This window comes from Aythya fuligula, chromosome 4 (genome assembly GCF_009819795.1).
Source record: "Aythya fuligula isolate bAytFul2 chromosome 4, bAytFul2.pri, whole genome shotgun sequence".
Taxonomy (NCBI): domain Eukaryota; kingdom Metazoa; phylum Chordata; class Aves; order Anseriformes; family Anatidae; genus Aythya; species Aythya fuligula.
Genome location: NC_045562.1, coordinates 75,243,821 through 75,256,991, shown reverse-complemented (window position 1 = coordinate 75,256,991; position 13,171 = coordinate 75,243,821). Strand labels below are relative to the sequence as shown.

Sequence of the window (13,171 nt, the reverse complement as noted above, 5' to 3'; positions counted from 1 at the left end):
GCAGGAGAGGTAGGAGCAGGAGAAAAAGGATTAACAGGGATAAGGAGAGAAATTGGATGTGGCAGATGATGGGGAAGAAAGAGGAGGATGGGGGCACCCTTGGGAATAAATCTTTATGGGGGAATCGGGAGCAAGGGGGGGATATCAGCTGGGGGAGCGGGTGATAAAATTTGGAGTAAAAGCTGCCTGAGCTTCGTTAAATGAAGCCACGCAGTCAATACCTGTGCTCACAAGCTCCCCATAAAAATTGATCCCCAAGGGTGCCCCAACCCTGCTCCTTTCCCTCCGGGTCCCTCTACCACCCCACAGCAGCCCCCGGGCAGTGGGAGGCTCCCGAGCTGATTACGGGCATCACAGCAGAGCCGCGGGCTGTCGATGCAGCCGCGCCGCGCGGGCTCACAAACAATTATCGGGAAGAGGGAGCTGGGATTAGAAAAATCCACAGGGGCGCCTTCACCTGGAGAGGAGAGCGAAAAATGGTGTGTGGTGTGTGTGTGTGAGCTCGGTGCCACGGGGAGGAGGGAGAGCGGGCAGCCAGCCACGGCACCGGCACAAGAGGGCTTTGGACCGCTACACCTGGTCCCAGGCAGAGATGTGCAGAGCAGCCCGAGCACCTCCTAGGTCCAACAAGTGTTCCTGCCCTCCCTGAACGAGGACACGAGGTTAAGATGCTGTTTTTTTTCTGCTCTTGAATTTTCCGAGTGCAACGAGCCAGCCCCACTCTGATTTATCTCCTTAATGTCTTAGGTTCTCCTCTAGCTTTGGATAAACGCCCTGTCCTCTAGCTTCATTTATTTTTATCTTTTTAAGGACAGAGCTGCAGTATTTAAATGTCATTTTTTTGTTATTCTCACTCCCCGGTGGCAGATTTTTAAGCCTGCACTTCGAAGCACACCTATCCCCTGTGAACAGCAGCTACACAGCTCGCTGAGCCGCGGGGCCAGGTATTGCCAAAAGCTGGCTGCGACGCAAGCAGCACAACGCTGATATTATTTTACAGCTGCAAGCTTAGGCCTGAGCAGTCTTCACCTCTCAGCTTCCTCAGGAGAAGGTAAATAAATCTCCCTGCTGAAATCCCACGTGGCTGCGAGAATGTCCTGGGTTGTAAGGGGTGTTTCTAAGACAAAGCACGTTTTGATTTTACAAGATGCTTTTGCTGGGGTGGAAAAAAAAGACAGCCTGGATTGAAAACATCATTTTTGCAATGTCCATTTGTCTTAAAGCAAACTCTGCTTCAGTCTCTCAGACACACACTGGGCTTTGCTGGTTAGACTCCTGCACCGTTGTGGGTTTTTTTGGTTGTTGGTGTTTTTTTTTTACAGCTAAAGGTAAAGTTAACAAATCTACGTTTTGCACAACCTCTGTGCTCAACCCATTCTGACTGCAGCCGAGATTCCTGCATGAATCATAACCCACGAACCCCGTGGAACTACAATAAAAAAACCTCCAGGACAAACGACCACGTTTCAAGAAACCAGAAGCCAAGCAGAAACCCTACAGAAACTCCGAGAGGCCCCAGAAGCCTCATTTCCAGGGGTGACAGAAGCTGTGCAGAGCTCAGACTGCAAGCAGCTCCACACATCCACCAGTTCTGGTTTGTTTTTTGTCCAGATTTAGACGTGCAGCACGGGCAGACAGCAGGGCATCCTCGTGCAGACACCTCTGCAGGAAGCTGCTGCTTCTTTTCCAACAAACGAGTCGTATTTTCTCAGAAATAACCTCACCGAGGCTTCTGTACAGGAGAAGGTTGCCCCAGGATGACCTACAAGATATCTACAAGGACAGGAGAGATTTCTTGCTGCAAGAGGGGCCTTCAGCAGGCAGGAGAGGCTGGAAGGACAACCTGCACCTTGGCTCAGATCCTTGCAGCCTCAGGTTCGCTTAAACCATCAGTTTTTTGCCCAAAGCCAAGCAGCGCTCACCCACTGAGCCCACAGACGAACAATCCCAAGCATCCCAAAAGCCAGAATATTTGAAGGAGGGAGGCTGGCTGCTTCTGTGATGGGGCAAGCCTCTGTCCCTCCAGTCTGGAGGTACCCAAGCTCAAATACATGCTCGTATTTCCCTTTTTATCTGGGGAGAACCAGCCCATCCTGTGGACAGGAGAGGACAACGATGCACGTGGCACCTCCAGGGTGGCCTCGGCAGAAGCTGAGGCTGCAACCACTGAAGTTAAAAACCTGATGCACAAAGCTCTGCTCCAAAACAGGGAAAACAGTGGGAAAGCGAGAAACCCAGCGACTCACCACCGTGGTCTCGTGGTCCCCAACCTGCAGCTCTCTCCACCAGTGACATCCCAGCAGGCAGAGCACTCTGATCAGCTCTTGGCCTGACGGGGTTTGATTTGCATGCATTTAACTGCAGCTGCAGGAAGCACCTCGGGCTGAAGTCAGACTTGAAGGCCCCAGTGCCAAACAGCTGAGGCAGAAGCAAAAAAGGATGAGCAACAAAAGGGCAAATCAAGTCTGGATCAGAAACTAAGAAACATAAAGTATGCAAAAAAGTTATCACCAGCATTAATAATCAAGTTGGGTTTGATTATGGAGCCTTTTTTAACCTCTTAAAAGCTTGACAGAATTAGCAAAGAGTGTGTGTGTCTCTCCCTGCTGGAAGGATTTTCTGTGTAATTACAAACCCTCTGATTAGTGGAGTTCTTGGCGCTAGAATATTTGGGGGAAAAAATGAAAATACTCTTGGTCTTTCTCAGCTCTTATTGCTGCTCTCTGCCTTTGCTTGCCTTCCTCGGGAAAACCAGCTGGTGGTAATTGTGCATCAGGAACAGCAGCCAGCTATCAGAAACCAAGGCCTAATCCCAGGAATCCACTCAATTGTTAAAACAAAAAAAAAAAAACAACAATTACCACTCCGTGTTCAGAAGAGCTGTAAATCTGGAACGATCAAAACAAAAGGCAGGAGGGAGGCTGGTGCATGGAGAACACGATAAAAATAAACCAAAATCGCAGGAGGAGGAGCACAGATCTAGGTTACCTAAGGGTAACCAGAAATCACAAACTATAGGGAGTCCCAAAAACACGGCGCTGAGACGCCAGGAGTGGTGAGAGCTGTCTGCAGACGTGGTGCCTTCAGAAAACGGGGTGCAAGTGCCCTGTGTGAAGAGCAAGGGGGTGAGAGGTGGAGGAAATCTGCTGCATCGGCTCCTCCACCTCTCTACCTGCAGCCACTCCGAAGGTTTCTCCTCCTGATGTCCTCTCCAACCTCCTTACAAGTGATCACTTCAACTGGTAACACGCCAGAGGAGAAACGCAATCCTGGCAAGAGGTTTCTTTACCCAAAGCTGAACTGTGAACCAGGTTGGGAGTAGGGGAAAAAAGGAGAAAAAATATTAAAAAAATAAATGCTGACAAATATTGAAAAGGAATACTTAAAAAATCACATTAATTCCTTTAAAATCTCATCCCGAAGGTCTGCAAAGCAGGGGACCCAGACCCAGAGCTGGGTCCGTGCTGCTTCTCCGTGACAGCAATTTCCCCCTCTTGGAAATGGGAGAATAATCAGGTTATTTGCAAAGATTCGCCGAGGCTCCTAGTTTAATCGCGAGAAGAGAAAAGCCAAAATCTGCTCTTCCCTCTGCCTGAGGAAGCCGTTTGTTTGTCCCTCGCTCGGGATGAAGCCACAGAGGGTTAAGCTGACGGGAGGCACGCTCACAACTCGCCTGCTCTGTCACTCCACCAGCCTTTTCCCTGTGTCGCTTGCCAACTGCAAACATGGAAGGGGCTCGCTTTAATTAATACCGGGGCTCAGCAGACCACTGGAGGCAGTGGCACTTGTTTTCAGGTCATCTGGTCCTAATAGGCTCACACTGGGAGGTGATCTGCTGCTAACTGACAGCAGAGATCAGTTAATGAGGGCTTGAGGCCTTCAGAACCCAGCGTAATGAAACTTGAGGCGAGCGCTAAATTATTTGTCACCATCATTAAAAGACCAAAAAAAAAAAAAAAGAAAACTGCTCGAGGAGACGCCGGTTATTAATCCGGATATTTACAACATAAAAAAATCGCTCCCTGCCTGCAGGATTTTCTCTAGGCTGCTCTGTGTGGGGATTTTGAGGATGCAACAGGGATCGGCAGGGCTCCTCTGCAGCAGCTCGTGCTCCTCTGCACGGGGACAGCGGGGTGGGCTGGCTTCACCTTGGCTTTACAAGGGTCCCCAGCGAGCACACCTGAAGTGCCAGAGCTTAATCCAACAGACACAAAACTCCTCCAAGCATCAGCAAGGAGGAAGCATCCCTAAAACCCGCTGAAGCCTGCTGTCCCCCTGGCCACATCAGTAGGTTTCGGAGGGCTGCAGCCCCCTACAACAAAACTTCTGCCCCTCAGAGCTCCAAACAGCTGCTGTGCCAGCGTGTACAAAATTCTGGCACCCCTGTGGCAGTCCAGCTCGGTGTGCCCATCGTGGCGTGGTATCAGCAGCCTGACGAGCCACCCTCGTGCTTGTCACCGGTGGTGACAGCCACCCTGCAGTTCCAGCAGGTCGCTGCTGGCTTGCAACAACTTCTGTGATCCCCAGGTCTTGGTTTTCACACTGCTTCAGGGAATGGGTTTCTCCCACCACCACTGGTGGTGCCACAAAGCCCCCTTTGCACTGTAGATCTGTCTTTTTTGCTTCAGCTCCTCTGCAGGCAGCACAGGAGGGAGCAGGGATATCAGAAAGCTGCATCAGCCGTCCCACCACGGGACAGTGGCTTCCTTACCAAAGCCTGTCAGCTCCTCGGGGTGACAAAACTGCCAACATCACTTCTCCATGTCTCCTGCCCTCTATCTGCTCCTGTTGCCAAAACGGAGAGGAATTAATGCCAACAAGGGGAAATGATCTGTTACCATCCCTCTGCTGCAGCTGTGCTTGCCGGTGGCTGGAGGGAGGTGGTGAGCAGCAGCAGCACATCAAGCTGGAGCATTTTGCTTTAGTGAATTCACAAGGTGGGAAAAGTTTTGAAGTAAAGACCAGAAGGGATAGGGAAGCTCTCCTGTGCTACAGCAGGGAACAGCTCACGGAGAGCTGCTGGTGTGCACACATCTATATGAGGTTAGGAAGTGTGGGAGCTCACATCAACGCCAGGCTGGTCACCACACGGGGCTGGGTTAATTCTGGTAGGAGAGCAGAGCAGCAGCCAGCGAGCAAGACAAGCCAGAAATATGGAAAACTACCAGGAAGAAGAGTATCTGGTAAAGCTCCTGCCTCTGTAATTCTGTTATTGATCCCCAGCTTGCTCTAGAGAAGAAAAAGGGGTGACAGTTTTAAAATGAAAGAGAATAGTTTTATAATGGATGGAGGGAAGAAATTCTTTACTCCCCATCCCTGGCTGTGCCCGAGGCCAGGCTGGATGGGGCTGGGGGCAACCGGGGCTGGGGGCAGGGGGCCCTGCCCATGGCACGGTGCTGGGGGGGCTCTGAGGTCCCCTCCAACCCAAGCCACTTTATGGCTCTGTGACTTTACGAACTGCACCTTGTAAAGAAATCTGAACAAGCCCATGCAGCCTCTTCCCCAGGATGAATTAGGGAGCCTGGCTACAAGCAGGGTGGTGAGCAGGCTGAGTGATGACTCTTCCCATGGCTCAGTTTTTTTGGGAAAGAACGCCTGGAGAAGGAGGGGGGTGAACTAAAAGCTTGCCATGGGATCTTTAATGTTCCAGCAGGAAACACAACCATACACTTCAGAGGCTTATATGAAAAGCCACTGAAGGAAAGAACTTGTTGAAGTTGCTCCTAAAAATGCACCTGCCTCCTTGGGAATTAGCTGCCAAAGATGTGACCTCGTGGTCCCGGAGCATCACACCGCAATTCTGACGATGACGCCCCCAGAGCAGGATTTTAGCAACGTTATCATTTAAAAGCTCCTCTACTGCAGATTACTTTAGCTGTGACTCCAACACCAGGCTCCAGCTTCAACGCTGCCCGCGGGTAAAAGACGTCACTTGGAGCACTGCTGCTCCTTTAGCTCAAGGTGCAGAGCCCCCAGGGGACCACCTCCAAAAAGCTCAGCACAGCAGCTCTCACACTGCCACCCTGCAGCCTCAGGGTCACTCAGGCTGGCATTTTGACTTAGACTAGGCTCATTCACCAGAATTTAATGCACACACGTGGATAATTTGAGTCACCCAGCAGCAAAGGCATGGTGCTGGGACACAGGCAGAGCACAGAGCAGGACATGCTGGAAGCAATCACTGGTAGAAGTCTCCTTCTGCTGAAAAGTTTGGGCATGCACGGACAGGGACATCTCACGGTTAAAATATTTTCTTGTTATTTGGACTGAATTCTGTCAATTAAAATATAAACATGCTTGGCAATTCAAAGAAACATCTCACAAGCACTGCAGTACTACTGTAAGGGAGCAGTTACGAGTAGGGAAAGATACAGATACAAAGCGTTACCCACTGCTATTGAGACAGCACTTATGACAGCTCCCAAGTAGCCCTGGATGAACTTGGACGTCGGAGAAGGCTTTGGAAAGAAAAACAAAACATATTTTCAATAAACAAACTTCTGGTTATTAAAATACAACCAAGCTCTTGATTTTTTTTTTGTATTTGTTTTAAACCAGAGACAGGTTTCGTTTTGTCATATTGTTCGGTGACACATGGTCTGTCGTCTAGCAGCGGCAAAAGCAAGGAACATTCTGACCTCATGAGCAAGGGTAAAGGGAACGGAAAATTAATTGGCATCAGAAAATTATAATAGCAGCAGCTCAAAGAAAGTATGTGAATGGAATTCAACAAATGGTAAAACAAAAAAAAAAAAAGGAAAAAAAAAGAAAAAAGAAGAATAAATTGGCATTCTAATCACTAGTGGTGAACCCCAAACTCTCTGCATAAAATATTTGTCCTCGAAATGTTATCTCAGTGAGTTGGATTCCTTCCATTTTAGCTTCTTGTCTTGATGTTTCACATCCCAACAAGAGATGATCGACATTGCAGTAACAGGAAGAGAGCAGGAACGCCACCACCACGTCCACAGCACCATTCATGGGAGCGCTGCTAGGGACATGTAGGAAGCCCTTACGACACAAAAATGTGATCATGGCCCCTTCTTTTGCTATCCAAACACCCAAATAGACATCATCTCCCTTTGTGTTCCTTTACATATCGAATTAAACCATTTCATACCAGTTAAGACTATATATTAAGCACGAAGGCGTTGAGCATCGCTCGTGAGCCTCGAGTGCCTTTGAGATCCTCCTGCCATTTAGAGCTGAAGTTTAAAATGGAAGTGTGTATTCAGGAGAATGGGCAATCTATAAATTCGTCACAGTGCCTACTCCGCAGTTTCTATTAACAGCAAAGAGACAAGACTTATGTTTCCGTGTCAAAACAGAGCTAACGTGCAGCACGCGCTGCATATGTTGGGTCTCCTCACCTTTGTCGCGTTGCGGTTTGCATAGTTGACGCATGCATTGTGGCTCTGATTCAACCACTGAAGGGGAAACAAAAAGAGAAAGAGATAAATATAACTTCACAAAAATAAGATCTACGAACACGGGAGCGACGTCTTCGTTTGGGCCTGCCTGGGACTTGCCACATCTTTTCGAAGGCTTGTGCACGCACCAGTGCTGGTCTGATGCCCTTCAAAGTGAGACAGAAAAACCAACGCACGCAGTTTTCACCAGCTCTGCTCCCATACAGAAGCACGTGCACAAGCTCTGGTTCCCGAAACTAAACAACTAGATCTGAAAACAAATTTCAAGATCGTGGTACGGAGCAATTTAGAAGCTAAAAGGCATGATCTTCACCTAAAGCCTTGGGCAGTGTCAGCGTGGGGCTGTGCTGGGCATGACTTTGACCTGAAACCCTTGCAAAAAATAGTGGGAGAGAAGCATGGATGCTCTCCGGCTCAGGAGTTTGATGCTTGTGATATTACTGAAGCAAGAAAAGAAGAAATTCAAGGAAGGACCTCCAAAACATCAATACAATTTGGGGCTATCTGGTTTGATACTGGGTCCAGCAGGCTACGAGCTGGAAGAGTTGAGACCCGTCCATGAAACCCCGGTGTCTCAGGCACACTACACTCACCGGCTGGCCTGCTGTCACCTCCCTCTCGAGTGGGCTTGTTTCGATTTTGTGTTGGAAATATTCTGTCTAGTTTTAAAAGGATCCCCCCTCCTTTTAAAGCTGAAGGCTTCCCCTGACTGCTTTTGGACCAGCTGCAGACAGATGGGGGAGCAGGAGCTCCCAACCTGAGCCAGTTTCAAGACACCTTGCAGTAGCTGTCTCCAGATCGCCAACCTACCCAAAGTCAACTCTTTCCGTCTTCCTAGTCTAAAGCCAAGAAGGCAAATTGCCTTCCAGAGACATGAACTCAGAGCTAAATGCACCAAATCATGAGTTGCTGGGATGCACCTACATATTCCCAGTTGTGCAGTCTTTCTGACATCCGAGGCAGATCCTGTTATGTTTTGACATTTCCTAGCTGTGTAATTCTCTACTGGCGGTTACACTAGATAATAAAAAGGCATTTGCAACTAAAAATGAAAATAAGATTATTTTTTTTTCCAGTTAGTGCTGAAATATTACTTAATTGGGGCGTTTACTGTGGTTATAACTCATTCATGTGCACACTTCCTCCCCTTACACTTAGTTTCATCTCCATGGGCATGACAAAGCAGACCCAACCCTTTGCTCACAGCCCACTCCAGAGCTGCCAAACCCTTCTGTGATCACATCCAGCCTCATCACCTTCCTCTTAACAAAGCCAGAGGCTGCTTTCCCTTTCATTACACTCTCCACCCATCCCGTGCATGGAAGCAGACAAGCGTTACCTGCCAAAAAACAGTGGATGCCAGCGTCTGGTTGGGTAGGAGAAGACCAACAACCTGCAAGAGAAGAGATTTTCATGTTAGTAAAATTATGGTTGGTTTGGGGTTGTTGGTGCTCTGGTAAGCACGAAAGCAGCACATGTATTTTTATCGACTTTAAGAAGTTGCCTTCATTTATGAATTCATTTCATGGTGAGTGGCCAGAGTACAAACCAAGAGCAATTAGGTGAGGGAACAGAGCCATGCCTCCAGTTCTTCTAAAAGTGCCCATTCCATAAAAAAAAAAAAGTGATAAAGGCTAAAAGGGAATGGATTTAGGACACTGCCCTGTCTTTTCCCCTTCAGCCCATCATCTCTCAATTTTCCAGTGGGGAAGCTGGGTAACACAGCTGCTGCTGAAAGCTCTACGACTTCAATTAATTGCTTGCAACACACCTCTAAGAGCCTGGCAGCACGAAATGTCCAAAGATGAGTTCACTAAAAGTAAACGATTGATTTTATCCAAGCATTTTTGGAGTACAACCCAAAAGTTGCAGGAATACAAGAGTTCAAAATTGCTAGTATTGGCAGTCAAGGTTTTTTTTTTCCTTTTTTTTTTTTTTTTTTTTCTATTTTCCTTTGGCACATTCTCTGTTTCAAGCACAGGGAAGGGATGAGAGCTGAACATCTGAAGACAGGAGTGCCACCTGGAAGCACATGTGCTCCTGTTTGGGAGCCCTGAATTTTGTTTGAAGAGAAGGGAATTGTTGATGTGGCATGCTGGGGAGCTGCGAAAACTCCTGCCTGGGCTCCGAGCTGCGGCTGACGACGGCTCGAGGCAGCCTGGCCCCGCACATCTGGCGAGGCCTCTTCCAACCCAGATGATTTTGTGATTGCGACGCGAGGTGCCGCAGGCTTTGGGAAGTCACCCGGAGCAGCATCTGAGCGCAGCCACGTGTGCGCTGCCCATATGGTCCTGGGAGCAGCCCGGAGATGTCTCAAAATACCGTACGGGCACATCCCACCTCGAACAGACAGCGCGGGGCTGCCAGGCTCCTTCCTACCTCCTCTGACGCCAACTTTTCCTCTTCGAGTCTACGAAGCTGAAGGAGAGGAAAGAAGAAGAGGAGGAAGAGGAAAATGAAAGCTGAAGGGCTCCCAGCAAGGAACCCAACCAAGAGGGACAAGAAGGTGAGTCCTTGGGTAACAAAGAGCCAAGAAGTGATTCTTCCTAACACCATCGTTTTCTCCCTTCTTGAGCCTTGCCCAACAGCTTCTGACGATGGTCTTCACGGTACAAAACCACACTTGCAGCTTTGTGAAGGGTCTGAAGACCGAACGGCTCCTTTCAGCTCCAAACGCGTTGACTTTCAGGATGCTCAAACACCTCCGAGGCATCCACAAACCTGGGCAAGACGGCTCCGAGGTCACTCACTCTCCGTCTTCGGCACCGTTTTCTTTAGGTTTGCTCCTGGAGGAGCCCAGAAGACAGAAAACTTCCCTGTCGTGGCACGGGGAGCAGCGGGACGAGCTCGAGCTGCCTCTGCACATCTACAGCAGCAGCAATTGAAGAGGAGGCGACTTCTACATTAACCAACATGAAAGAAAAACAACAACAAACCAAAGGCTACCAGGGTTGGGAGGCCCGATTTCATTTACATCTTCTTGCCTCCCTCCTCCTCCTCCTCCTCCTCCAGCTTTTCCTCCTCCAGCCTTTCTGGAAGTTGCCGTTCCTCGGTGGGCTGGCTGAAGGCCAAGCCGTGCGAGTTGCCACTAATTTGCTGCTCCCGTTCGAGCTGGGGATCTCGTCCTTAATTACGGAGCCGCCGGTCGGAGCCGAGCGAATCCAACAGGGGCTGAACCTCCTCGGCCCCGGGACCGATGCTCGCCCCAAAAGTCGTCGGGTTAATGAGGCTTCGGAGGAGAGGGAAGGCGGCCAGCGGCTCCCGCATTGTCAGCCGGAGGCTGGGAGCGAGAGGAAGAGAAGGGAAGGGAAAATAAATAAATAAAGAGCGCACCCAAAATCTGTATGACTGAAAGAGGCACGTTTAAATGCAAACTCTCCATATGTGCAAGAGTCTGTCAAGAAATGTACAGTTTCACTTTTAATTACTGTCAGGGGAAAAAATAACTAAGAAGGAAAACAAAATATACAGGGGGAAAAAAAAAAAAAAAAAGGTTCTAAACACCAGAAAAGTACCGACTACAAAATTTAATTGCCTATCAGGTGTGAACAGCCCTCTGTGGCTGCCAAGCCAGGGCTGCAGGCGCATCCTGGAGGTCTGCTGGCTCTTTGCACGTTTGGTTTCAGGCTCCCAAAATCGAGCCCCGTGCCCTGCCTCCTCGTCAGGCGCCTGCGATGGACACGTGGGACTTCTCCAAGAGTTTCCAAGTGGCAGCGAGGCCTCCCGAGCCTCCCGTCTGCCTCTCAGAGGACAAAGGAGCTGGGTTGCAAATTCCTTCAGGCTTTTTGGGGCCGGGGTTGTTTGGAACCGCAGGCGCTGGAGCCGGGTGCTGGGCCGGGAGCTGTCGGAGAGCAGCCAAAAAACGCGAACCTGGCCAAGGGGCCGGCTGTGCTGGCACTTCAAAAAGGCAAAAAGAGAGAAAAAACGAAGGGTTCTGCTCTGGTTTTAAATGGCTGGGGGAAACGATGTGCCCCAAGGGTCCCGGGCTGGGTTTCCTAAGCGCAGAAGAGCCTCTTCCTTGGGTGAATGCCTCCTCCTGGGCTGCGAACCCAAACCAAGGTGGGGGGAAACACAGGGAGAGTAAAAGGGTGCCCAGCAGCTGCCCTGCTGTGACCGCTGGCACGTCGCACCCCTGAAGTGAAGACAAATAATGTGAGCTGCTTGGTTTTGTGCCTCGTGGGCTGAAATCCAGGTGGGCAGAGACAAAGTGGTCCTTACAAATACCTCGTCCTGCTCGCTCCAGTCCCGCCGTGCCCTCGCAGCCCTTCAGGGGCTGAGCCACGAAAGGACAGAGGCCATAAAAAAAAAAACCAACGATGGCAGCTCTCTGAGCCGGGTCCCTCTGCCCAGGGGACCGATACGGGCAGAGAACACAGAGCCACGGGATTTGGAGGCGTCAGGGCTGCTGAAGCCAGAAGAGAAGCGATGATTTTTGGCCAGACCTTAATCTCTCCCACAACGAGCTGAACCGTACGGAATTATTTTGCATTAGCTATAGGGTGGGGAGGACAAAACCCCCACGGAAAGAGGCTGCGCTGCGTATCGAGCCTGGTAATGAAGAACCCGATCCCGTTCTGGTTTTGGGGTGGTTTAAGTGACCCCAACACAGCAGGGCAGGTAGCCCTGGAGCAGCAGCACGGCACCACGGCTTCACCGGCGCAGATCCCACGCGAGAGCTCGCCGCAGGCACACCGAGCCTCTCTTGAGGAAATCCCATCCCCCTATGCTAAATGCAAGACTCAAACTGTTTTTATGCTAGAGCAGGCTGCCAATTTTGTCACTAAATTTCACAGATCGATTGGCATAAATGTTACATTTTAATTTTAACATTTGAAACGTTTGGTTTTCTTTTTTTCCTTTTTTTTTTTTTTTTTTTTTTTTTTTTTTTAAATGACAAGAGGTTCCAGTTTATCCTTTACAGCTAGCGAAATTGGGCTCATCTGACAGCTCTCGGCTCCTCTGACAGCTCTGGATTGGGGCCGATTTCATTGTCAATTTGATCGTTAACTCATTTTTGTTTAACCTTTTCTTTCAAAATGCCCCCTACAAAGTTACCGCCGCGACGTTACGCACGACAACAAATAGTACCAGCAGGGCTGGGCTCTGCCTCCAGCTTCCAGCCACCCTGCTACCACCGGTCGGGGAGGGATCGCTGCCTTTCAGAGAGCTTCATGCCACCGTCCCCTGGGTTTAGGAAGAGGAAATTTAGCAGATTTCGCTCCTTCGACTGTTTTAATGCACTTGACCTCGTAGGCTGGGAGAAGAGCTGGAGGCTGCCCAGAGCAGGCTTCGTTCGTTCAGCCTTCTGGCATCAATTTGGGTGGTTTGGGGCAAAACTCTGCGCCCCAGCTGGCCCGTTCACAAGAGGAGGTTAATTAATAGCTACGGCTCTGAAGATGAGCTGGGGTTTCAGCAGGAGGAGCAGAGGATTATCTCCGTTCTGGCTGTCAAGAGCACCCAAACGCTTAAAGATTTCTCAATAACAAGTACCAACCACAAACGCCCTCAGCAGTAACCCCACGTAAAGCACTGGCAGCTTTAATTAATCGAGACGAGGAGACACGGCGCCGGCCTCGCCGCGCTGCAGCTCCCCGCATTTCTCAGGGCCGGGAAGCGACTTGCAAAAACATGCAAATAATAATGGGGGAAAGGAAAAAAAAAATCAAAACAACAACAAAAAAAAACCCACAACGCCTCCAAAGATGAATCCACGGAGTTGCAGAAGTTGCAGGCAATGAGCT

The 13,171-nt window shown here is 49.7% G+C and overlaps 1 protein-coding gene across 2 annotated transcripts in view; it reads right to left on the bottom strand.

Annotated features, from left to right (window-relative positions):
* Positions 1–13,171, bottom strand: part of SFXN5 (sideroflexin 5) — an 85,049-nt gene that overhangs the window by 37,166 nt on the left and 34,712 nt on the right. For both annotated transcript variants that reach the window (XM_032187329.1, XM_032187331.1), the window contains 3 exons: positions 8,770–8,823; positions 7,371–7,427; positions 6,393–6,458 (listed from right to left, as the gene is read on the bottom strand). In XM_032187329.1, coding sequence (XP_032043220.1) covers positions 6,393–6,458; positions 7,371–7,427; positions 8,770–8,823 — 177 coding nt within the window. The remainder of the gene's footprint in view (positions 1–6,392; positions 6,459–7,370; positions 7,428–8,769; positions 8,824–13,171) is intronic.